The sequence below is a fragment of the Rhinolophus ferrumequinum genome, chromosome 21 (assembly GCF_004115265.2).
Source record: "Rhinolophus ferrumequinum isolate MPI-CBG mRhiFer1 chromosome 21, mRhiFer1_v1.p, whole genome shotgun sequence".
Classification (NCBI taxonomy): Eukaryota; Metazoa; Chordata; class Mammalia; order Chiroptera; family Rhinolophidae; genus Rhinolophus; species Rhinolophus ferrumequinum.
Genome location: NC_046304.1, coordinates 23,328,059 through 23,354,213, shown reverse-complemented (window position 1 = coordinate 23,354,213; position 26,155 = coordinate 23,328,059). Strand labels below are relative to the sequence as shown.

Here is a 26,155-nt window from a genome sequence, read left to right as displayed (position 1 = left end):
GGTTAGAGCTCCATGCTCCTAACTCCAAAGGCTGCCGGTTCGATTCCCACATGGGCCAGTGGGCTCTCAACCACGAGGTTGCCGGTTCAACTCCTCGAGTCCCACAAGGGATGGTGGGCTCCGCCCCCTGCAACTAAGATTGAACACGGCACCTTGAGCTGAGCTGCCGCTGAGCTCTCAGATGGCTCAGTTGGTTGGAGCGTGTCCTCTCAACCACAAGGTTGCTGGTTCGACTCCCTCAGGGATGGTGGGTTGTGCCCCCTGCAACTAGCAATGGCAACTGGACCTGGAGCTGAGCTGCGCCCTCCACAACTAAGACTGAAAGGACAACAACTTGACTTGGAAAAAAGGCCTGGAAGTACACACTGTTCCCCAATAAAGTCCTGTTCCCCTTCCCCAATAAAATCTTTAACCAAAAAAAAAAAAAAAAAGTGAAAGATATTTTTCCCTGAAAGTTTGGGCCAAAAACGTGGGTGTGCATTATACACAGCAAAATATGGTACTTTGTGCCTGATACTGTTCTAAGCACTGGGGTAGAACAGTGAACAATAATAGATAAGGTCCCTACTTTCCTGTAGCTCATATTCTAATGGAGAGAGAAATTAACAACCACAAAAAGATCATTTCAAATAGTGACAAGCACTGTGAGGACATTATAAGATGTGATGTGAGAGTGACTAGGAAAAGGTAGTATTTAGATAGAAAGGCCAGGAAGGTCTGGGAGGGAGGGAGGGCGGGAGAGAAGGTGGGTGAAATTTGACCCAACATTGTAATGAAAAGGAGTCAGCCATGTGACTATTTGAAGAACGAGAATCGTAGACAAAGCATATACAAACATATTGAAGCAGAAGCATACTTGGTACCATCAAGAATTATGACCAAGATTTCCAGTCAAGAAGGCAGAATAGTTAAATGCTGTGCTTGCCTCCTCTCACCACCACATCAAAATTACAACTGAACTACAGAACCATCATTGAGAACTACCTGAAGTCTAGCTGAACAGAAGTACTACAACAGGATAAACAGAAACCACATCAAGACTGGTTAGGAGGGGGAGAGGCAGAACAGGCTGGTTCAACACCCACGTGTGGCAGTTAAAAATTGGGAGGGATATCTTGGCTGTAGAGACCCCCCCCCTTCAAAAGTGAGGGGTCCCAGCCCAACACCAGGCTCCCCAGTCCGGGGTTCCAGTGCTAAGAAAGGAAGTCTCCAAACCTTCTGAGGTGTGAAAACCAGTGGAGATTGTAGCTGAGAAACAGGATGGCTAGAGTCCCAGGTGTTCCTCTTAAAGAGCCTGTGCATGCATGGACTTATTCGCTGACGGAGACACCTACTCAGTTCCAGCACTGGAGCAGCAGCTGGAAAGCTGCCAGGGACATAAAGGTCCCTGGCTTCAGGGCGAGGGCTGGAGGGGCAGCTTTCTTCCAGACAGAAGTGCTGACATAAGCCATTGTCTTTGTTGAGCCATTTCCCCTACCCAGTGTGCAGACTCAGGCAGTAGCCATATCTGAGTCTCCATCAACCTAGCCAACACCATTCACCCCACCCTGGTGATTCTCTGAAACCCTGCCCCACCCAACTTGCAGGCCCACCCAAGCCGCTTCCAGTGGCTTTTCCATACAAACGGCCCGTCTTGGCTCATGCTATGGACATTCCTAAAATCTCTCATCTCAAAGGTTCGCAAACCCCAAACAAGAAACAGCTGACCTTAGCATGCCTTGTATCTCTTCCTAAGCAGCCCCAAGCCCGACACTGGTTGCAGCCAGCCTCAGTTTGCAGCTTAGCCTCTCCCAGGCATCTCCAAGCCCAGCACAGGTGGTGGCCATCTGCGGTCCCTTTGTGGCTCATTCCAGGTGGCCCCGGGCAGGGTAAAAGCAGCAACTGACTTGGCCCGCAGTGGGGCCTCTCCCGGGAGGCCCGGGTGGCCTGCTTCTGGTGCCTGGCTTCCAACAGAGCCAGAGCACCACCCGACTGCCTCCACGGAGCAAAGGACAGAATGGGCAGGTACCATAGCCCTGCTAAAAGCGAATCCTACTACATTGGGTCAGCCTCTGTACACCAGCTCCTCCACTGTAGTCACAGCCAATCCTCACAACCAGTCAGCCCAAGGGTCAATTCCTCCCACTGTTGTACAAACAACAACCAAGGCTCAACTGCAAGGAGGGCACACACAACCCACACAAGGGACATATGTGCAGCATCTAGCTCAGGAGACCAGGGAAACCGCCACTGGGCCCTACAGGACACCGCAGCCCTACTTAATGTATATCCTGTTTCCCCAAAAATAAGTCCTAGCCAAACAATCAGCTCTAATGTGTCTTTTGGAGCAAAAATTAATACAAGACTATAATATGCTCCCATATTTGTTCTTTCCCAGTGTTTCCTGTTTCAGTGAACAAGACATCTACTCAACTGCCCAGGCCAGAAACCTGACTCTTCCCTCCCCACTATTTCTGACATCCAGCCAAATCCTGTCAAACTTCCCTCATTATTTCTCAAATCTATTTAGTTATCTCCTCCTCATCCACTCACTATCTGAGCTCAGACCAGTATCATCTCTCACTGATGTACCATTCTGTCTCCTGTCCAGCCTCTTCACAAGGCAGCCATAATCATCTTTCAGTTGATGCCACTCAGGTCAGGCCACTCCCCTGCTTAAAATCTTTTAATCACTCCCTATGTGGAGGCAGGGGAAAATGAAATGCAAGGACCTTATCACAGAGCTGGTTTACCTTTCCAGTTTTATCTTTTGCATGTCCATCCTTGAACTCCTCCTTGCAATCACAATGCATTACATACACTTCTCCTCAAGCAGAGCCTGTTCCTCACCTTCTCTTAACTCCCATTTATTTGTTCATGTCATTAGTTTTCTGCTGAGAACATCATTTCCTAACCCCAGCCTCTTTACTTGGCCAATTCCTACTCTTCCCTCAAGACTCACCAAACCTTCCTGATCCCACAACCGAATTTAATGTCCTTTAAATCAGCCCTCCAAAGCACCCTGTATTTATTCTAATTGGAGCACTTAATCAGACTGTATATTGTGTTTGCTTGATGGGTAACACATCCAGCATCTAGATATCTTAGGACAGCATCTGTGCCTGTCCTAGGCTCTTGGTAAGGGTAGGAGAAATAGTTTTTTAATGAACACCAAATAACACACCATGTACACTGCCACCTTAACCCTAGCTTATAGAATCCTTACTCGTCCTACCTAGCCTTTAGATCTCCATATTCCCAGCATCTAGAACACTGCCCTAAATAAATGGTTCTCAATTGTAAACTGGAACTAAACTGAATGTATCAATATCACCCAGTAAGCCTGACACAAAGATCCCCAGTCCTACCACAACACCCCTCCACCAAGTTCTGATCCAAAAGACCTGGGATGAGGCCTAGGAATCCATAATTTTGACAACCATTTCTAGTGATTCTGACATGCAGACATTCTTAGAAACTACTGTTCTAAACAGGGTAGAAGCTCAGTAAATATTGTTGAAAGTAACATTTTAATTTAACGAAGTAGAATTCATTTCCTAATTCTTTAGGGTTAGAATCTGCTGAAACTGAACCCTGAGTGTGACAGAACAATGCACTAATGTACAAAAGTCCACAAAACAAGCAGCCTTTATTGCAGTATTACAAAACACTTTCCATTTTGGCAATATTTTACAACGCACTTAGCTTCAAGGGTTGGGAAGGAGAAAGTTGGAAACTACAGGGGGAAATTTCAACGGACATTTCTGAAAGAAAAACTGTCCCAGCCCTCCCACCCAAATAAAATTCCCAATGTCACTTAATTTCACTACCCAAGAAGAGGCCACGAGGAAAGCAGCAGGCAAAACTCTGGCAATTTCACTATGGATCATGTCAGAGACAAAGGAACATTCAAAAGAGTCATCAGTACGGTCGGTTGCGCTGATCATTTCTGTAGTCGTTTCTAGAAATGAAAAAGAAAGAGCCAGACTAAATTCTAATTTTCTACCAAAGGGAAGCATCAAACACTTCTTCAGGGTACTGGTGACTGCTATCAGCTTGACAATTTCTGTGAGGATGACACCATGCCTGATTGCTCTACTACTAGAAGGTGCTTAATGAATGTCTAATTTATCAGCCTTGAGACCCGTGAAGTTCCTAGAAGATTTGCTATCACTAACTCTCCAATAAGGACTCCAAACCACTGTGGCATTTCAGGTCAGAGACTGTGCCAATTCCCGCACTCTGAAGAATGGCATAGTGGAATAAGCAAGTAAACACTTTCATGTAGGAACTCTGGATCTGCCACTTACTATGTGACCTTGGAAAAGTTACTCAAATTTCTAACTCTATAAAACAGTAAGTACATCTACTTCATAAGGCTGACAGAAGAACTAGAACTAAAACATACAGACACTTTCACAGGATTTGCCACATGGTAAGAAGTGTTCAATAGATGTTAATTACTAATAGCTAACAATTACACAGTGCTTACCATGGGCCAGCAACTGTTATAATCTAATACAACTCCACAAAGGGAGTATTAATATCATTGGCTCCATTGTATAAGTCCTGATGTTCCAAAGGGTTAAGTAACTTGCCTAAGGTCACACAGCTAGTAAGTGGTAGAGTCAAGATCTGAACCCAGGCACTCTGTCTCTGAACTCTGTGCTTTTAACCACATGCCATACCAATTCTCACTATTCTGCCCTACCCCTGGCATACAAATGCTTAGAATGATAAATGAAGTTATTTTATATCACCGGTTATTCAACTTTTTCTGCCTCTACACCACTCATGTGTACAACACACTTCCATCAGTACCGTCAGGGATTTTCATCTGGAAAAGGGATTCCCAGAATCCCCAGGAAAACAACTGCCGGGCAGCACATGTGACTTGAAAAAGCATACCCTAGGAAAGGAGTGTTCTCCCCACCACTTAAGATTAAGAACCCCTGATTTACAGTTTCAAATTACCTCTCAATCTCAATTGTCTTTAGCCATTGGAAAGAATAATACACACACATCCACACACTCATACAAATATTGATTTATGAATAAGAATTTCCAAAACAAAATAAATTTTAGAAATTACTCAGCAGGGAACTAAAAGGATCTCCATCCTAATTGACAGAATTGCCAATGGGGAATTCAAGGTCCAAAAAACTGGACAATAAGAAAACGTGATAAAAACGGCTCAGACCCTAAAATCTAGGAAGAGTGAGGTAAAAAGTACATTCTAATACTCACCTTCCTCCCATTTTGCCTCCATAGCCGCCTCGATCTCCGCCATAGCCGCCACCACTCCTGTCTCCACCATAGCCTCCACTCCTGTCCCTGCCATAGCCTCCACTTCGGTCTCCACCATAGCCGCCGCCACCACCACCACGGTCTCCTCCATAGCCCCCTCCACTTCGGTCTCCTCCATAGCCTCCTCGGTCTCCTCCATAGCCTCCTCGGTCCCCTCCATAACCTCCTCGGTCCCCTCCATAGCCTCCTCGGTCCCCTCCATAGCCTCCTCGGTCCCCTCCATAACCCTCTCGGTCCCCACCATAGCCCCCTCGGTCCCCACCATAGCCCCCTCGGTCCCCACCATAGCCTCCTCGATCCCCACCATAGCCTCCTCGGTCCCCACCATAGCCGCCACCTCTGTCTCCACCATAACCGCCACCTCTGTCCCCACCATAGCCACCCCCACTTCTGTCTCCTCCGTAGCCACCCCCACTTCTGTCTCCTCCATAGCCGCCTCGGTCTCCACCTCTGCCCCCACGACCTCTGTAGCCCCTCTCTCCACCGTAGCCTCTTCCCCGGAAATCTGCAAGGTAGAAATGCAAACCAGTGAGGCCATCAGAATAATGTAAAGCCTCTTTAATGCTAGTCAGAAGATAAATACCATACAGATGCTATTAAAAGGCTGACCTACCTCCTCCTGAGGGACGAGAGTCTTCCGGCCTGGGCTCATTGCACTGATTGCAGGAATTCCTTCGAGCAAAGTTCATATTTCCACATGACCTGAGAAAGAAAGCAAATAAAATGCTCCCCAGTAGTTTCCAATGAATTCAGAACCCCCCTTGTGCCTTCCAACCTCAATCCCAACTCCTACTCCCAACAAAGTAACTGGGATACTTACGGATTAGGGCAAACCCAGTCCCCACTTTTGGGGTCTCCACCTCTACCCTGAAAGCCTCCACGGCCTCTATATCCTCCACGACCTGGGGAATGTAGGGGAGGAGGGGAGAAAAATCAGCATCAGACATTAGCAAAGCAGAGACAAAGCACCAGATTAAAGAACTAAGAGCAAGTGCCCACCAATAACTGGGCAGCCCTCCCAAATACCTTATGGTAGGCTTTTGTGATTCTTCAATTTGGGGCTTTACTTAGCACATGCAGGAAATGTGGAAAAAGACCCCAGACACACATTACAGTGCAAATAATGCACTAATAAACTTTTCCATAATACCCTCTTAGAGAATCTCAGTGATAAAATTTAAGTGAGAAGACATATTCCAAATTTAAAGAATTAAGACTCGATAGAAATGAACAAGCTGGCAGTAACTGTATCAGAGAACTTACAAACTGGTCACATTAAGTACCTAATTAGGTATCATTTAAATGATTGCCTTCTGACTTCCAGGTGAATAACAATCTGCTATACAGCTTTCCAAAGGGATTTCTAGAAACTTCTCCCACTATCCTCTTAGATATTATAACACCTTATTTACCTAATCTATTTAATACCCACCCTCAATTTAACAAAGAAAGAAAAAGACCTAGGGAGAGACAGAGGTAGTAAAAGGTCACACAACAGGGACAGAACATGGACTCAAAAATCAAACCCTTTGTACAATATCCAGGCCAGTGAGCAACAAGTACCTTACCTCGTCGCCCACCTCCACTTCCACCTCCTCTCATAAATTCAGGTCTTCTGGTGGCAAAGGACACTTTAATAATGTTGCCATGAAATTCTTTCCCTAAGAAAAAAGAAAATGGTTTTGAAGAAACCCTACTCCACATTTGTACTACTCAACAAAAATGTTAACCTGTCTTGGACATTTTTAATTTCAGAGGAATAAATGACATGTCCTCACAGAAATTTAAATACACTAGTGTCCCCAAAGAGTTCAGGTAACAGTGCTAAAAAACATCACACAATCTACTGAATAAAGCAGATTAGTTACTGGGAGACAGTCACTTCTTACCAAGCAAAAAAACCCTACATCTAATAATTTTACATGAAAAAAGCCAAGTGCAGAATGTGTGTAGTCTGCTTCCATTTGTTTTTTAAAGGGAGTGTGTATGTGTCTGTGTGTGTGCACATGCACGTACACATATACCTCTATATGCACCTGTATGTACCTATATACGTACCTATTTATACAATGCTTGTGTATACACAGTCTATTATGCCTAACTCTCAGTAGGGGAAATGAGATCACTGGGGGTCAAAGGTGGAAAGAAAATTCATTTTTTATTATATACTCTTGGTACTGTTTGAATTTTTTTTTACCACATGCAAGTAGTAGCTTTAAAATATTGTGTGCACACAAATACATGGAGGCTGAATAACATGTTACTAAATAGCAAGTGGATCAACAATGAGATCAAGGAAGAAATCAAAGGATACCTCGAGACAAACTAAAATGAAAACACAACAATTCAAAATCTATGGGATGCAGCAAAAGCAGTCCTAAGAGGGAAATTCATAGCAATGCAGGCCTAATGTGTTTCCCCGAAAATAAGACCGAGTCAGACAATCAGCTCTAATGCATGGTCTTATATTAAGTTTTGCTCCAAAAGATGCATAAAAGCTGATTGTCTGGCTAGGTCTTATTTTTGGGGAAACATGGTACCTAAAGAAACAATAAAAATCTCAAATTAACAGTCTATCTTTACACCTACGGGAATTGGAAAAAGAACAGCAAAATAAGCCCAAACAAAGTACAAGGAAGGAAATAATAAAGATTAGAGCAGAAATAGACACACACAAAAAAAAATAATACAAAAGATCAATGAAACCAAGAGCTGGTTTTTCGAAAAGATAAACAAAAGCGACAAACCCGTAGCCAGACTAACCAAGAAAAAGAGAGAAGAGGACCCAAAATAATAAAATCAGAAATGAAAGAAGTGACAACAGATTCCACAGAAATACAGAAAATTTTAAGAAAATACTATGAGCAACTATATTCCAACAAATCAGACAATCTGCAAGAAATGGATAAATTTCTAGAAGCATACAGTCTTCCAAGACTGAATCAAGAAGAAACAGAAACTCTGAACAGACCGATTACTACCCAAGAAATTGAATCAGTAATCAACAAGCCCCCAACAAACAAAAGTCCTGGACCAGATGGCTTCACAGGTGAATTTTACAAAGCATTCAAAAAAGAAGTAACACCTGTTCTCCTCAAACTATTCCAAAAAATCCAGAAGGAGGGAAGGCACCCAAGAACATTTTACGAGGCCACTATTACTCTGACCCCAAAACCAGACAAAAACATTACAAAAAAAAAAAACTACAGGCCAATATCCCTAATGTACAGAGATGTCAAAATCCTCAACAAAATACTAGCAAACCAGATTCAGCAATACATTAAAAAGATCATACACCACGATCAAGTGGGATTCATTCCTGGTATGCAAGGTTGGTTCAATATCCACAACATCAATTAACACACCACATTAACAAAATGAAAAATAAAAATCATGTGGTCATATCAATAGATGCAGAAAAAGCATTTGACAAAATCCAGCAGCCACTTATGATTAAAAACTCTTAGCAAAGTGGGAATAGAGGGATCACATCTCAACATAAAAAAAGGCCATATGTGATAAACCCACAGCTAACATCATACTCAACGGGGAAAGGCTAAAACCTTTCTCCTTAAGATCAGGAACAAGACAAGGTTGCCCACTTTCACCACTTTTATTCAACATAGTTCTGGAAGTTCTAGCCACAGCAATCAGACAAGAAAAAGAAATAAAAGGCATCCAAATTGGAGAGGAAGTAAAACTGTCATTATATGCAGATGACATGAGACTACACACAGAGAACCCCAAAGACACCACCAAAAACTATTAGAACTGATAAATGAATTTAGTAAAGTAGCAGTATACAAAATTAATATTCAGAAATCAGTTGCATTTGTATACACCAATAATAAACTATCAGAAGGAGAAATCAAGAAAACAATCCGATTTGCAATTGCTTCAAAAACAGTAAAATACTGGGGCAGCCAGTTAGCTCAGCTGGTTAGAGCACAGTGCTCTTAACAACAAGGTTGCCAGTTCGATCCCCACATGAGCCAATGTGAGCTGCACCCTCCACAACTAGATTGAAACAACTATGTGACTTGGAACTAATGGGTCCTAGAAAAACACACCAAATAAAAGCTTTTTTTTAATAAATAAATAAAATACTTAAGAATAAATTTAACCAAAGAAGTAAAAGACCTGTACTCAGAAAACTGTAAGACACTGAAGAGAGAAATCAAAGAAGGTACAAATAAATGGAAATAAAGAAGGTACAAATAAATGGAACATTTACAAATAAACGTTCATGAATAGGAAGAATTAATATAGTTACAATGTCAATGCTACCTAAGGCAATATATAGATTCAACGCAATTCCTATCAAATTACCAAAGACATTTTTCTCAGAAATAGAACATATAATCCTAAAATTTATATGTAACCATAAAAGACCCAGCATAGCCACGGCAATCTTGAGAAATAAGAAAATGGGAGGTATCATGCTACCCGACATCAAATCATACTACAAGGCTATAGTAATCAAAACAGCATGGTACTGGCGTAAAAACATACATATAGATCAATGGAATAGAATAGAGAGCCCAGAAATAAATCCATTCCGATATGGTCATTTAATCTATGACAATGGAAGCAAGAATTTACACTGGGGTAAAGACAGTCTATTTAATAAATGGTGCTGAGAAAACTGGACTGACAAAAGCAAAAAGATGAAACTGGGCCACCTCCTTACACCACATACAAGAACAAATTCAAAAATGGATTAAAGACTTAAATGTAAGATCTGAAACCATAAAACTCCTAGAAGAAAATATAGGGAGTAAATTTGCAGACATTACCCTGAGTAATATTTTTACTGATATATCCCCTCAGGCAAGGGAAGTAATAAACACATGGGATTACATCAAACTAAAAAGTTTTTTCACAGCAAAGGAAACCATCAATAAAACAAAAAGGTAACCTACTGAATGGGAGAAGATATTTGTCAATAATACATCTGATAAGGGGTTAATATCCAAAATTTATAAAACGCTCAATTCAACTCAACACCAAAAAAACAACGCAATTAAAAAATGGGCAGAGGACATGAAGAGACATTTCTCTAAAGAGGACATACAGATGGGCCAACAAACATGAAAAAATGATCAACCTCACTAATTATTAGAGAAACGCAAATAAAAACCACAATGAGATACCACCTCACTCCAGTTAGAATGGTTAACATCAGTAAATCAACAAACAGCAAGTGCCGGTGAGGTTGTGGAGGAAAGGGAACCCTTGTACACTGCTGGTGGGGTTGCAGATTGGTGCAGCCACTATGGACATCAGTATGGAGGTATCTCCAAAAACTACCTTATGACCCAGCAATTCCACTCTTAGGTATCTATCCAGAAAAATCCAAGACACTAATTCAAAAAAATATATGCACCCCTATGTTTATTGCAGCGCTAGTCACAATAGCCAAGACTTGGAAACAACCAAAACGCCCATCGGTAGACGACTGGATTAAGAAATTGTGGTACATTTATACAATGGAGTATTACTTGGCTATAAAGAATGAAATCTTACCATTTGCAACGATATGGATGGACCTAGAGAACATTATGCTAAGTGAAATAAGTCAGTTGGAGAAAGACAAATACCATATGATCTTACTTATATGTGCAATCTAAAGAACTGAATAAATGAGCAAAGTAAACAGAAATAGTCTCAGATATAGAGGAAAAACTGATGGTTGCTAGATGGGAGGGGAGTGGGGAGAGAAAGAAGGGGAGGGGATTAGAAAGCACAAATTGATAACTACAATACTGCCACAGGGATATGAAAGATAGTTTGGGGAACATAATCAATAATGTTGTAAAGACTTTGTAGGGTGTCAGATGGGCAACTGTCTTATTAGGGAGACCACTTCATTGACGGTGTAGATGCCTGACCACTGGCACTGTACACCTGAAACTGAATAATATTGTATGTCAACTATAATTTAGTATATATATATAGTCACGGGATATGGAGGACAGCATAGGGAATAGAGCCAATGGATTTGTAATAGATATATACAATGTCAGAGGGGCAATAGATTGGAGGAGGGGGGTTATCACTTTGTAAGGGGTGAAATGTCTATTACATTGTTTTGTACACCTGAAACTAATTTTAAAAAATGAAATAAAATAAAAATAAACCTGTGCATATGTGATTACTTACATACCTGCACACATATACACCCATTCTGCTGTCCCAGGGCTTTAGAGACAGAAATTAATCTTTTAATTTTATATTAACTAAGAGAACTGACATATAATGAAAAGGTGCCCAAGGATTCATAAAATGGTTATAAATCCAGGAGTCCTGGCTGTCTAACCAGAGCCCTAATCATTGTGGCTAGCAACTTTCCACGATGACAGACAGTATGACATGCACTTTGACATAGAAAACTACTCTGGATCAATATTTTAAAAGCTATAAAAAGACCTAGTAGGCTCTGAACTATGGAGATAAGTTTAAGAGGCTCATATGCCCTGTGGGCAAATGGCACCATAATTTTTAACATATCATGAGCAAAAGAAATTGCTTTATAATTCACAGAAACTATAAAAAAATAAAAAGCAGAAAAGTGAGGAAGAATGGATCTAGTCTTCAAGAGCAAGGTGATGGAGCCTGATGGATTACTGCAAAAAAGTAAAGAATATGGAGGTAAGGACAGAGTATCACAATCTCATCTTTAAAGAAGAAATGCAATTATGTTTTGGAAGATACAGGTAAATTTATAACAACATTAGGAAATGACTACGCTAAAATGTTAAGTGAAAAAAATATGAGACAAAACTACATTTAGAGTATAAACTATTTTTAAAATACATTTTAAAACTCTAGAAGGAAAGTTAATAAAAAATATTATCAGTGGTTATCTCTGAGTAGAGCACTATGGTTGCTCTTCTACTTTCCCATACATTATTATTTTTCAGAGGGGAAAGAAGTCTTACTATTTCTTCTTTGTATTTGAAAGAAAATTAATCTAAATTTTAAAAAAAATATAGGGTCAACCAGGCCAACCCTCTACATCTAGATCAGGGTGGCCTCAAGCACAAGGAATGATATAAGGAAATATTCTAGACAAACAAGGAGAAAGCTCATTTCATTTCTAATGGTATGTAAAAACTCTGGCCTGTATTTTTAGTATCTACAAAAGTAAGCATGAAAATAACCACTGTCAACCAAAACATATTTTGACTTCAAGACTAGAAAACATTTATCCAAGGACCAACCTGGTGGCTTAGGTGGTTGGAGCGCCGTGCTCCTAACACCGAGGTTGCCAGTTGGATTCCCACATGGGCCAGTGAGCTGCACCCTCTACAGCTAAGATTGTGAACAACAGCTGTCCCTGGAGCTGGGCTGCCATGAGCAGCCAACGGCCAGCGTGAGTGGCTGGCAGCCAGCGTGAGCAGCCAGCAGCTGGCAAGAGCTGCTGTAAGCTGCTGTGAACGGCCGACCAATGACTAGTAACCAACTGCCTCAGCCAGGGGAAGCGCAAGGCTCATAACACCAACATGGGCCAGGGAGCTGTGTCCTACACAACTAGACTGAGAAACAATGGCTTGAACCGGAGTGGGGGGTGAGGCGGACGAAGGAGGGGATAAAAAAACATTTATCCAAACTACATGTTGAAATTGTATGAATGAGATATACCGTCAAACCAGTCAATGGCTGCTTTAGCTGAAGGAGGGTCATCAAACGACACTGTTGCCTCGCCTTTTGGCTTCCCAGTGTCCTTGTCTGTGTACAGATTTATCATTGGTTTTCCGGTCTTCTTGTTTGTCTGAGGAATAAACAAGCTGGTGTTAGCATTTTAAGAAAGTGATCAGGAACCATGTAATTTATTTTTCAAAAGGAATTCACACATCCGTATTAGAAAATACTATGCACCTAATGTACAATATACAAATGAAATTATCTGTCGGTTCTGAAAACTCTAAAACACAGTAAGTAAAAACCAAGCTATAAAAATGATATATAGTATTCTGTTTTATCTATGTATAATTTCTTTAAACCCACAAAAAAAATGTAAATAATGCTTCAAGTAAATATATACCTTGTAAAACAAACAAAAAAGGCCAAAAAGAATGTTCACTAAGTAAAACAATAGATTACCACTATGGAGAAGACACTGAATTTGGCTGGGATGAATGTGGACGACAAAGGAGAATTTTTGCTTAATCAGCACTGCAAATTTTTTTACATATTACATGTGTAATTAAATCCTTAAGAAATTTTAGCTCCCCAAGAAGGGGGAAAAAATGAGTAATTCCATAGACACCAAAACAAGGACAACTGCCAACTGATTTCAGGCAAATGCTACAACCTAATACTAACCCTGCTCTAAATACTGCTTTCTAGTTGAAGAGATGAAAAATATTTGCATGAAACAAATAGCACACATGATACAAGTAAACAATAGTTATAAAATAAAGCTATATATTGGGCTAATATGCATCACAGACATGAAATACCAAAATAAAAAGTTGCCAGTAACAACTTGAGTTTGCATATATTGGCATTTCAGAATCTATAAAATGTTCTCACAATCTCATTTGGTTCTCACAATTTTAGGAACTAGGCAGACTATTTTTAGAGCCCCAACATTGATAGCTAAAGCTGTAGAAGGCTGTATATAGATGAACACGAGCAAGGAATAAAAACATTCATATATTTAGCAAATTTAGCAAAGGCCTACAGACATGGGTAGGCATGTGCATCAGGGAATTTTAAGAGACAAGCCTTCCTGGAGTATAGGCTTATTATGTAATCTATGTATCTTAATCAGAGTATGTGAATAATTATGAGATTTTCAACATTAGCTATACTTTTCACTCACCTTAATAATTCCTATCTGTTTAAAGAACTCCCCCACTTGATCTGTAGACACACCCTCCCCAAGTCCTTGCACAAAGATTGTGTTGTTATCTGAATTATCAGATTCTGAATCTAAGGGGGGAAAAAAATAAAGTTAATTTACATATTCCTTGGTTTTATTACATCCTGCTTAGTAACCAAGAACAATAATTTATTGTCCAATATTCAACTGTTTCTATGACCAAAAGAAAAAAGGACCAATATAAGAAAAATCTTATATAAACATGCAAAGTGGTCACAATAGTTATATGGTCAATTCTTAAAACTGAACTTAAGATAAAGTGGATCAAGTCCACACTGTGTGAAATATACAAGGACAATTCAGAGAGATCTTACAAATCTCACTCTTTAGATTCAGATACAGGACTAAAGCTCATGAAGAGATGAAGGAAAGTTAGTTTATAAATTAGCATTCCTTTCTTTGGAGAACTTTAATGCTTTATGGCTAAACAATACTTTTAAGGCTCTCTAGTAGAAAAGTCCCCAAATCTGGCAGTTTGGACTTCCAAGCAAGCCAAGCAGAACTGTTGGTTTCCCATTCATTGCCAACAAGCTTTGTATATACCAGAGGGTAGGGGCACCTTGACACACACCTTACCTTACACGCACACTTTTGGATTAGTACAACAAAGTAAGAAAGATGTACAAAAATTCAGTCCATCAAGGGATAATTCAGAAATTGCCATCCATATAGAATACTTTGGCATCTTAACAAAAACAAAAGTTCTGATTTCAATATATATTAAAATTTTTTGGCTCAAATAGATTTTTAATCTCTAAATCATAACTTTCAAAAGGTTCCATGTAGCCTTGAATTTCATTCAAAAATAAAAAGCCACATGAAATTAGTGACCTCTACCCAGAGTCAGACAACTGTCTCATGTATGAATTCAGGTTTCTTAGGCCTACTAAGGAGACTACCAATCTAATGTAATATTTTCTTAATTAAACATAGCTTTTCTACTTCTAATTCCCAATTAATACCAATTCTCTCAAATCTGATTTGTAGTAATTAAATAATGCCAATTAGCAGTATAAAATCAAGTATTCTTCACAAAAGAAAAAGTAGAGCATGGGAAATCACAAATATAGCAATTCTTTCCCAGCAAACTTTCCAATCAATCCCCGTGAATTTTTCTTTCTGGTATGTCTTTGGGAGTAAAGCTCCCCCAGTTCTGGCAGTACTATCAAATTAAATGTTCCTCCTGTACTAACTCCTCCAAACACACACACTTCTCCCTTGAGAAAAATGGAAAACTAACATTTTCTTAATTTCAAAGTTCCAAACTGCCATAAACCTTACCAGCATCTGGTCTGGGTCCATAATCCCTGTGACCTAAGAGAAAAGAAAAAAAAAAAGGAAAAAAAGCTATTTAAGACAACTGATTAGAAATATTTTTGAAAAATAGTAACAATAACCAAGGCATGAAAAGTTAATACTTCCAAAATCCTTAAAAGTCAACCATAACAGATTTACAAAGTAATATATAAATTTTTATTAAAAGTTTAAGAAATCAAGATGAATGTCAATATTTCCTTAACTTGTCCCAAACGGCACCTGCCACTTTGGCATTATGCTAGTATCACTTTTGTTAAGCTCTGATTGTGAAGGCTGATTGGAAAACCCTGATAATTTAAAAACACCATGTCAGCTACCTTTATTAAAAAAAAGTATTGTCAAAATCCAGTGAAGGCCTCATTGGTCACCAGACTCTTTCATGCAAATTCACTGTGTAGATCCATTGGACTATTTGAGATCAACTTTGGCTTTTTAATGTTTTGATATATATACATGTATACATATATATATATAATTTTTTTCTTAAAGCACACAACACACACCAGCCTCAACAGAGTAAAAAAAAGGGCTTAGACTGCATCTGCGGGGTATTGGTGGCTTTTAGATTTATATAGCATTTCCACTGAAACATTTTGGGATACTCAGCACTTACCACCAAAATTTTTGAAGCCACCGCGGTCACCACCACTGCAGAGGAAAAATTGAAGAAATGATTTCTTCCTTAAGTCTCTAATGTGCTGAGCCCTGGGCTCAATCTACACTTAACTGTCACAAGTAGAGCGCCTAGGAAAACAGTAGCACCTCTAACTTTCCAGTAAATTCCATTTCATTGACTTCAGAATGTTTTTACTTAAGTGTTTTCCCAAGGATCTATATCCACAAGGGTGCCTTTTCAAGTGTATTACAGAACATATATAATATACTCTTATTTTAAAATCTTCCCAGCCCCAAGCCAAAGGAATGCTATTCAAACCATAACTTAAAGCTGGAGGCTCAACATGAAGAATGCTAAACTACAGAAAACATTCTTTCCAAGGGGATATTTTTTAAAATATGAAAAAAAGGAAAAAGAATAGAAGAACAATATAAAGCAAGGTTAAGATTTTGATAGCAGAATAGGAGAGGTAAAAACTTGAGTACTACCGTGTTTCCCTGAAAACAAGACCTAACCGGAAAATAAGCCCTAGCATGATTTTTCAGGATGACATCCCCTGAACATAAGCCTTAATGTGTCTTTTGAAGCAAAAATTAATATAAGACCTGGTCTTATTTTCAGGGAAACACGGTATGTGCTATTTTGATACCAAAGAGTGGGTTTTATGAGATGAAGAAAAAAAGTGAGATACAAATATACACGAAAGTAAGCCTGAATGAAAGCAGTCTTAAACTTTCAAAACATACTGAAAGCTGATAAAATGAGCTCTAAAAAAAAGCATAACTTAAAATTTCCCTCCTACTCCACCCACTATAATATACTAGATCTCTTTGCATCAGTGGTGAGCTTCATGTTGCCAAATGTTCTGTGCACTCATCAACAGACCATATCAACGACAGAATGTAATATACTCCAATACTGTGGTTTCCCACAAGAAAATGACTTTGACAAATTTCCACTGTCGACAGGTCAATGGTTCTTGCATGCACAGATTTATGTAAGAAATCTAAGATCTGTCTTATCAAAAAACTCTTTAAACATTCATACATTGTTTCACTTGACTGAATTATGGAATCCTCTAAGATTCGTGTGCTGACATGGAAATAAAAACACCCAAACTTTTTAGATGATATCTTCTACTACTGTTAATCTTCTTTTACTATAACCCAAGAAATTAATTCAATATACTAATGTCTCTTCAATGCGTAAAAGCCTCTCCTGTAGCTCCTTTAGTGATAACCATGCCCTCTAGATGGCTGTTCTGAGCCATCCTGAGAAAAACCCCTCTAAACTGAATGAAAAAGTATTCTTCCTTTGTAAGTCTGTTCTACTAACTTGATGTAAAATAATTTCCCCTTGCAACCAGGTATAGGTATAGACACATTCATCTTAATTTGCCATTTATTCTATTTGTCAGGAAGCCTAAAATGGATTATAAGGCCATTTCAAGGCTAAACAGACAATATGAAGCTCAGTCAGATTTTTCACATATATAGAGTCCTACTGAGTCTCTAAGACCTCTCTTTCAGAACAGTACCTAAGCCCTCTCTACACTTCTAAATGACCTGTATATACCTGCTTAACTCTTTAAGAAAGGGAAGCCACAGAGTTCTTAAAATTAAACTGCTAAAAATCTTATTATTAGAAACCAAGATTTCTCAGGTTTCTTCAAAGATGATCAGAAGAATTACAAAAAATGATAAGAACTACTGAAACTATTTAGTCCACACTCCTACATCAGGAGGTCAAAGTCCCCAGGATAAAGTAAATTTTTAACTAGGAAATTTTCATAAGTGCTAGAAGAGTTACCTCTTAATTATTTTGCTTTCATCTTAACCAATTATCAAGTTGTCTATCTGGCCACAAGGGAGGGAAAATACTCAATTTCATACATCAGCTAACTCCTACAATTTCTATTGAGGCCAGCAATATAACTTTGAACAATTTTTTTAAGGGATTATACCACTGCAAAATAAAAGGGATATAAAACAAATGACATTTGCATAGTTTTATAATTTCCTATTCCTCCATATAATTACATTTTAACTTAAATCATCTTTACTGAGCATTTCCTTTGAAAATACAGCAGCTAAAGTTTTCAACACAATAGCCATAAATATGGAAACACCACAGTGCATCGCAGAAAGTACTACTGGGCGGTCTTCAAACGAAGAGACTCAGGATATAGCCTTAACTGTCTCTAATCAATCTTAAAAATTTTAGACAAGTCACTAATTCTCCCTAGGCTTCAGATTCCTCCTTCACAAAGTAAGATCCACATCGTTGCTACTCAAAGGGCTATCCGTGGAATAGCAGCATAAGCGAAGCCTGGGATCTTCTCAGAAAAGCATGATCTTGGGCCTCAGCCCAGACCTACTGAATCAGAATCTGCATTTTAATAAGACTCCCAAGGAATTCATATGTACGTACATTAAAGTTTGAGAAGCACTGGACTAGATGACCTATAATTATAGTTCTATGTGAAGCTTTCTTCCAAGTTCAAATGTTTCAATCATTTTTTACTTTCCTTATTAGGAAGTTCCATATTAATTAGTTATATAATAATCCCTTATTAGGCAATTTATTATATTAATCACAGTAAATAACCGCAAGTAGTACTCACTATGGGCTTATGGTTAAGAATCTTTCTTTCAAACCTGAAGTTACAATTCCCTTTTCCATATGCAAAGTTAATGCCTCACTAACAAATTAAGACATGAATGTATGTGAACATCTGTGAGTCAAGATGTTGCCATAACAAATTTCTTTTCCTCCCAGAAAAGGAAACGAACTCGTACACATAAAGATTTCCTGAAGACGCAGTAGAGGTATTTATTAGAGTAGAGACATAATATAAGCATACTCAAATTTACTGCTGAGTGTCTCCTGCATAAGAAAACCAACTAAATGTTCTTGACTCAACTACAGAAATGGCTGTTCCAACTTCAAAACCACAATGAGCAGCCTACCTATGGTAGACTCTGAGGGATCTTTCACTGTTACATTATTTAGAGGAAAAGACAGATTTAATTTCAGGTGCTAGTCAGAAAGGAAAAAGTTCTTTGACAGAATCTCTATTCCCAATCTTTAACTTCTTTAAATCTAAATATATCTATTCAAGGACTAAAACTGCCAAGAAATAAAAGGACAATGAAGGAATCTTTATTCCCAGAAAATTCAGTATCTTGAGAGAAAAAGGGACTTGGCTAAAAACTGAAAAGGATTAGTTTTAAAAAAACTGTTCTGTGCTTGAGTTTTCATACTAGTAAATCCAGAATACGGTTTTTGGGGCACGAAGACTATCATTGATTCCAAATATAAATGACTCAATGGATTTAAATACCATTCTCAAAAACAGCTGTATTTATGTTTCATCTCCTCCCATGTCTTGTATGTGTGGTAAAAAGGCTTTCTGGATTCACCATTTACTGACATTTCAGGAGGCCAAGAATCTATCATTCTAGAGCTATATTGTCTAACACAGTATTCACTAGCCATATGTGGCTACTGACCATTTGAAATGTGGATAGTCTAAATGAAGATGTACTCTAAATGTAAAATACAAAATGGATTTCAAAGTCTTAGTATGAAAAAAAGAATGTACACTATCTCAGTAATTTTTATACTGATTACATGATAAATACTTTGGATATATTAAATAAAATGTTATTACAATTAGTTTCATGTTTGTTTTTTTTAATGTGACTACTAGAAAATTTAAAATTACATATGTGGCTCACATTTGTGACCCACATTGTATTTCTATTGGACAGCACTGTTCTAGACTATCACAAGAACATATACACATTTTTAAGGGAGCTAATCAAAAACTCTTGTAAGAAGACACTCAAATTTCAAAATAATTTTAGGCTTGAGATATTGAAGCCTGAAACAGCTACTTAACTAGATGACATACTAATAATAAAAGTTATCTATAATGTTCTGGCAATTTTTCAATGCATTCATCACAATGCTGATTTAAAAACAGAATTTATGGCCTTAAGCTTCTAGTCCATTAAGAGCTCAATGATCAATTTTAGATGACAATTAGAAATTCAATCTTTTTTGCTACAACTGCTTTTTCAAAAAAAATATTGTTTCCGATAGTCCCTATAATCTTCACATTTTTCTTCCATATTTGGAAAGCTGGTATCTTCCTTTTTGTCTGAATTCTTCCTCCAACCAAGAAATCATACCACCTGAATCTAAGAATGCCCACTCCCACACATCCCACCCTCACCCACAAACTATGCCCCTTCCTCTTCAAATATAAACCCAACTAATGCCAGATATTATTCACACAGCCTCAAAAGGATCAAATTTTTAACACTGCTATTTTTAAGATGAATAAAAACACAAATGTGAGTGTTGATGAAGACTAACAAAAAATGGGTATTTTCAGTACTTAAATGTAAAACCACAAGTGAAAAAAATCCTAAAATTGGGCATTTTTATTCGAATTCAAAATACTTTACCCCTATATAAGTAAGCTAAAAAGCACATCTGGAGCAAGATATTATGACACATGAAAATTATATGAACTTCAAATTTGTTATCCATAAATGAAGTTTTATTGGAACACAACCATGTTTATTCACTTATATTCTGTCTATGGATGCTCTGATGCTACAAGGACAGAGCTGAGTAGTTGCAACAGAAACCATGTGGCCTACAAAGCCTCAATTATTTACTATGTGGCCTTTCGCATAAAAAGTTTGTCAACCCAATATAGAGAGTAATCATCATAATCCATATGGATTTCTAAAAAGGCCTTTTCATGAACATCCCATTTATTGGCTTGGGGGCGAGAGGCACAGGTGGACAGCAACTGGACAAGACCCCTCCCCCATTCCTACCCTGACTTGAACCAGATCAGCATCATTTTGACCTAATACCGTACATAGTGGGTCCTGCAGAAGATTTTGTTTGAGGAGGTTTTAAGGTTAAAGATATGACAATCAAAAACATAGTTCATGGGCCGGCCCAGTGGCTCAGGTGGTTCTCCTAACGCTGAGGTCGCCGGTTCGATTCCCACATGGGCCAGTGAGCTGTGCCCTCTACAGCTAAGATTGCAGCCGGAGGTTGGCGTGTGCTGCTGCCGGCTGCTGTGTGCTGCTGTGGGCTACCGTGTGCTGCCAGGAGCGGCGAGTGGCCAGCGTGAGTGGCCGGCAGCCAGCGTGAGCGGCCATGAGCTGCTGTGAGCGGCCGACCTCTGACCGCCTGCCTCAGCCGGGAGGAGTGCAAGGTTCCTAACACCAGCATGGGCCAGGGAGCTGTGTCCTACACAACTAGACTGAGAAACAGCGGCTTGAACCGGAGTTGGGCAGGGGCGGAGGCAGAAGAAGGGGGGGGGGGGAACCAACTTAGTTCGTGATTCAGTATATGGGCAAAAATTATACTGAAATGTAAGGTTATAAAAGTGCTTAAAAATAGGTTGGTTAATGTACAGACCTCCCTCCTTTATCAGGAAGATCATTCAAGGTTTTTTCAACTCTGATTCTGAGTCATCTCTCAGAGACGAAAATACATTTTTAAAGACTTCCCTTCTACCATTCAGACACTGTCATAGTTTAATAGATAATCTATAGGATATATTAACTTCCTTATGAAGAAAATTAAATGTATGATGTACTATAAAGTGTATAGCATTCCAAGACAGCCAAAACGTATTAACTGGAACATATTATCCAAACATATTAACTGGAAAATTAGATATACCTGTGGGTTATCTTATTTGGGATTCTGTTTAAGGTAGGAGGAAAGCTATTAGGTAGAGAGTTAAGTACCATGTCACTTCACATTGTTCATTTATATCCACATGATGGCAGACTGTTCTCTTTGATAATGAAGAGGCATATATTTGTTTTACCTCAGTAAATTGACTTTGACTATCACTCAAAAGGTCTTTTAATGTTCAAGTCGTATAAAAGTTTATCAAATATGTTTAGATTTTAGTTTTGCCACACTATCAAAGCAATGAACACTAAACAGAGAGAAATACAAGTCAGTGAGATAACAGTACTGTATATAACCGGTTGTGTTTCTCAGGTCACCTAGGGGGACAGGCACTCAGTCCCTAAGGAGAAAGAGTGAACTGGCACTGATGTATTATTATTAAGTGTCAGTTAACAGGCCACTGACAATTTCAATTCCCAAGGAACACGAATTATCTTTAAAGCTTGTATATTTTACACACAAATTTAAAACCTGCAAACCTCATCTGAGGACAATAAATGTCAACTACTTTTTCATTCTTGTCTTTAGGGCCAAAGTATTAAATTTACAGATATATTTAAAAGTAATTTTAAAATCAGCTTTCATAACATATGCCATAATAAATACCAAAACCGGGCAATACTAGCAATAGAGAAAAGCTGAATTAGAAAAGTCAATCCTTTCCACAGCTTAGTCTAGACAAAATACACAACGGTATGTAATTAATTATTTCAATAATTATATACTTAAGAGGGACAAAATAGTTTGGTTACATTAACATTCCCTTTTTGCCAACCCCAACTTTATACTCCTCTTAGTATTTTCCCTTCCCAAGGGGATTCAAGATTAAGGAAAAGCCTCTCTGCTCTTCAATCTACAATTAACTTACCTTTTATGTTTTACATACAAAACATTTGGATTTCCCAAAGTCATCTTTTAAAGGAGTTTAGATTCTATAGTTCTGGCAGGAAAAACATAGTTATTTAAGTGGTTTAACCACAAATGTAGTAAGGGACTTTATTCCACTGGTGTTTAATGTACACCACATGAACTAACTGATAACATTAGTCTATTATGAGGTAATTTTTGTGACATCTTAAGACTTAATATAAATTTTGAATTTCTGCCGTTCTCTGCAACACAATCTCTTTAAGCCACTTAACTAAATTAAATGCTGGAATCAAACCAGCTAAAACAACAACAACAAAAAGAGAGACAGAGAGGAAATGTAGACTTTTATACCTAAAAACTTACCTTGATCCTGTCATAGGACCTCTTCCATCCTTGTCATATCCCCCACGCCCTCTACCTCCTCCCTGTGACCCGCCATATCCTCTATTATCTTCTCCATACCTACTCACATCACGACGGTCATCTACAAAAAAATAAAACATACATAAATAAATAACCGTTGTCATTTCTGACAGGCTTCCCATAACATAACCTTAAATGGCTCTGTAGGTCACATATCACATCCTTTGGAAAATGGCACATGTGCAGAGAACTCAAATTCAAATCATCATAAAACCATTTGGAATTAAATGTGTTTGAGAATTTTATCTGTATCAAATTCCATTCTGCTAAAGTCAGACAGCAAAACAATGCGGATATCATCACCATTTGATTTGATGATGTGGAATAGTCTGAATTAAACTACATTAGGTACAAAACTCTTAATAAAAAGTAGATGAAAGCATAACCTTAATCTAAAAGTTATTACTTTCTGGGGCTGGCCTGGTGGCTCAGGCGGTTGGAGCTCCGTGCTCCTAACGCCAAAGGCTGCCAGTATGATTCCCACATGGACCAGTGGGCTCTCAACCACAAGGGTGCCAGTTCACTCCTCGACCCCTGCAAGGGATGGTGGGCTCCGCCCCCTGCACTTAAGATTGATCACGGCACCTTGAGCTTAGCTGCCGCTGAGCTCCCAGATGGCTCAGTTGGTTAGAGCGCGTCCTCTCAACCACAAGGTTGTTTCGACTCCTGTAAGGGATTATGGGCTGTGCCCCCTGCAACTAACAATGGCAACTGGACCTGGAGCTGAGCTACACCCTTCACAACTAAGACTGAAAGGACAACAACTTGACTTGGAAAAAGACCTGGAAGTACACACTGTTCCCCCAATAAAGTCCTGTTCCCCTTCCCCAATAAAATCTTAAATAAATAAATAAATAAATAAATAAATAAATGTTATTACTTTCTTCACCTTAAAAATATCTAAATGCAAACTAAGAAGCATGGACAAGGAATAACTAGATTTTCAAACTGAGAAATATGCAGTGAATGTATTCACTGAAGAAGATATTCAGTGCATGAGCTGCTTTTCTCATTCACTTATTCATGCAATTGTTCAACAAATATTTATTGAGCACTTACTATGAACCAAGCCCCACACCAGTCAATGAAGGTACAAAAATGAGTAAAACAGGACCTTTGCCCCTGAAGCATTCATTTGCATGGTGTGGACAGGCTCCTAACTATCAATGGTATATACAAAGTGCTACAGAAAAACAAAGAATAACTGGTCCTTCTTAGATAAGGGTAGAGGAGGCTAATAAGGATCATCATTTCCCCAAATCAAGTATACCACCACTACCAGGAGAACTAGTGGCAGCATTTACCAAATGATCAGAGTGGATTGAGACAACAAAGGGAAATTCATGTAATCAGGCATGGAAAAGTTGCATGACAATTTAGGAATCTAAGAAGTTCAGAAGTATATCTAAAAAATTAGTTTTGATGGCCATGAGAGAGAACATACTCCATATTTTTACAAACAGTTGAAACCTTATCCAAAACTCAATATACAAGTAATTACAAGTAATACTGTAAGTGGAAAAAAATAATAATAAGAGGTCAGTATATCTTACCTTGTGTGTGATGGCTGTAATTTTCCCTTTGTGAATGGTAGGACTGATTTTGATTATAGGAATCATGCTGCTGGTCATAATTTGACTGCTCGTCATATGAACCTTGATGTGGATTATAGCCTGAATGCTGGTCATACGAATCTTGTTGACCATAGTTTGACTGGTCATATGAAGGCGCTCTTCCACCTTGGCTAAACAGAAATTAAGAATTGAGAGATTTTATAAAAGAATTATGTTCACTGGAGCAAACTGACTTGAGACTGATATAAATGGCCTGACCAGCTAAACCTCAACCATATCTAGTACTATTTTCTGGTGGGAATCATTTAATTCTTTTATCTACAAAATCTTTCTCACCAATGGAATGACCGTCAAACAATTTCACTATCATCAAAGAGGTGCCACATCATGAGAAAAACCACACGCACCTCTATAGTGAAGCAAAAAAATCACTATGGCTTTTGTATCTCCTTGAATTTAAAAAAAAAAAATTAAAGGTGCCACAAAATAAATATGTCTGATTCTTTAACAAATATGCCACAAGTGCTGAGTCCTTTTTACATTGAAAGGCTCTCTATCACTGAATTTTAACAACGTTATCTTATAATATTTTGGGGACTATTTTCTTATAATTATCTTTTTAGGACCTACAGTACATTCTTCTAAGTATCTTCAATGATAACAAATTTTAGAAAACAGTAATCATTCAGATGTTTAGTCTGTTAAATAAAAGGAAAGAACTTGTTTTGTGATGCCATTTTTTAATCTGAAAAGAAGTCTGACTACTAAATAATAAAATTGCTTATTATCTCTGGCAATTCTAAAAGAAAATTCTTAGTATGTTCTGAGCAACAGAACTATCAATTATCAGCTTTCAGGATAGGAATGTTGAAAAGAACACTTCATTAGATTTGAGTTCTAATTTTTACTTTTTAAAAAGGTCTCATAATAGTCACATCTTACTCTGCATCAGGTGATCAAACAATCAGTATGTTCCCCAACTTCCTACCCAAAGCACATCACATCAATGGTCAGAACTTGAGCACTTCACTTCAGATTTGGTTATCAAACCAAATCTAACATTTCTCTTTGGTCTACGATAATGTCACACTTCCAAAAATGTATCCTTATAAAAGGATTGTTTTTAAATTTAAAACTAACAGGGTTTGAAGAGTTTTTCCTTCTAATATAACACACTTTCTAGATACTACTCCCTACATTTGTACTCACTTTCTACTTTTCAAAGCACTCTCATATCTAAAAGACTGATAATTTGACCTCACAAATCTTTCCCCAATGCTTTTATTTTACTTCGAATAATTTTCTTCACTGCAGAGAGGCAATAATAATGACCTCAGTTTTTGCCTCATTTTTTAGCTATGTAACCTAATAAGCTATGTAATCTTAACAAATCCTCTTTACCGCTATAAAATGAAGATAATTACTGACACTATGTTAGAGTGG

General features: G+C 38.4%; 1 protein-coding gene across 1 annotated transcript in view; it reads right to left on the bottom strand.

Moving 5' to 3' along the window:
- Positions 1–3,601: 3,601 nt before the first annotated feature.
- The window catches only part of TAF15 (TATA-box binding protein associated factor 15), a 31,746-nt gene continuing 9,192 nt past the window's right edge, over positions 3,602–26,155 (bottom strand). Inside the window, exons 6-16 of the mRNA XM_033090819.1 lie at positions 24,692–24,882; positions 23,079–23,199; positions 16,107–16,141; positions 15,458–15,490; positions 14,117–14,226; positions 12,931–13,060; positions 6,855–6,947; positions 6,107–6,188; positions 5,900–5,988; positions 5,227–5,791; positions 3,602–3,940 (exon numbers count right to left, since the gene is read on the bottom strand). Of these exons, the coding sequence (XP_032946710.1) occupies positions 3,901–3,940; positions 5,227–5,791; positions 5,900–5,988; positions 6,107–6,188; positions 6,855–6,947; positions 12,931–13,060; positions 14,117–14,226; positions 15,458–15,490; positions 16,107–16,141; positions 23,079–23,199; positions 24,692–24,882 (1,489 nt within the window). The 3' untranslated portion in view covers positions 3,602–3,900. The remainder of the gene's footprint in view (positions 3,941–5,226; positions 5,792–5,899; positions 5,989–6,106; positions 6,189–6,854; positions 6,948–12,930; positions 13,061–14,116; positions 14,227–15,457; positions 15,491–16,106; positions 16,142–23,078; positions 23,200–24,691; positions 24,883–26,155) is intronic.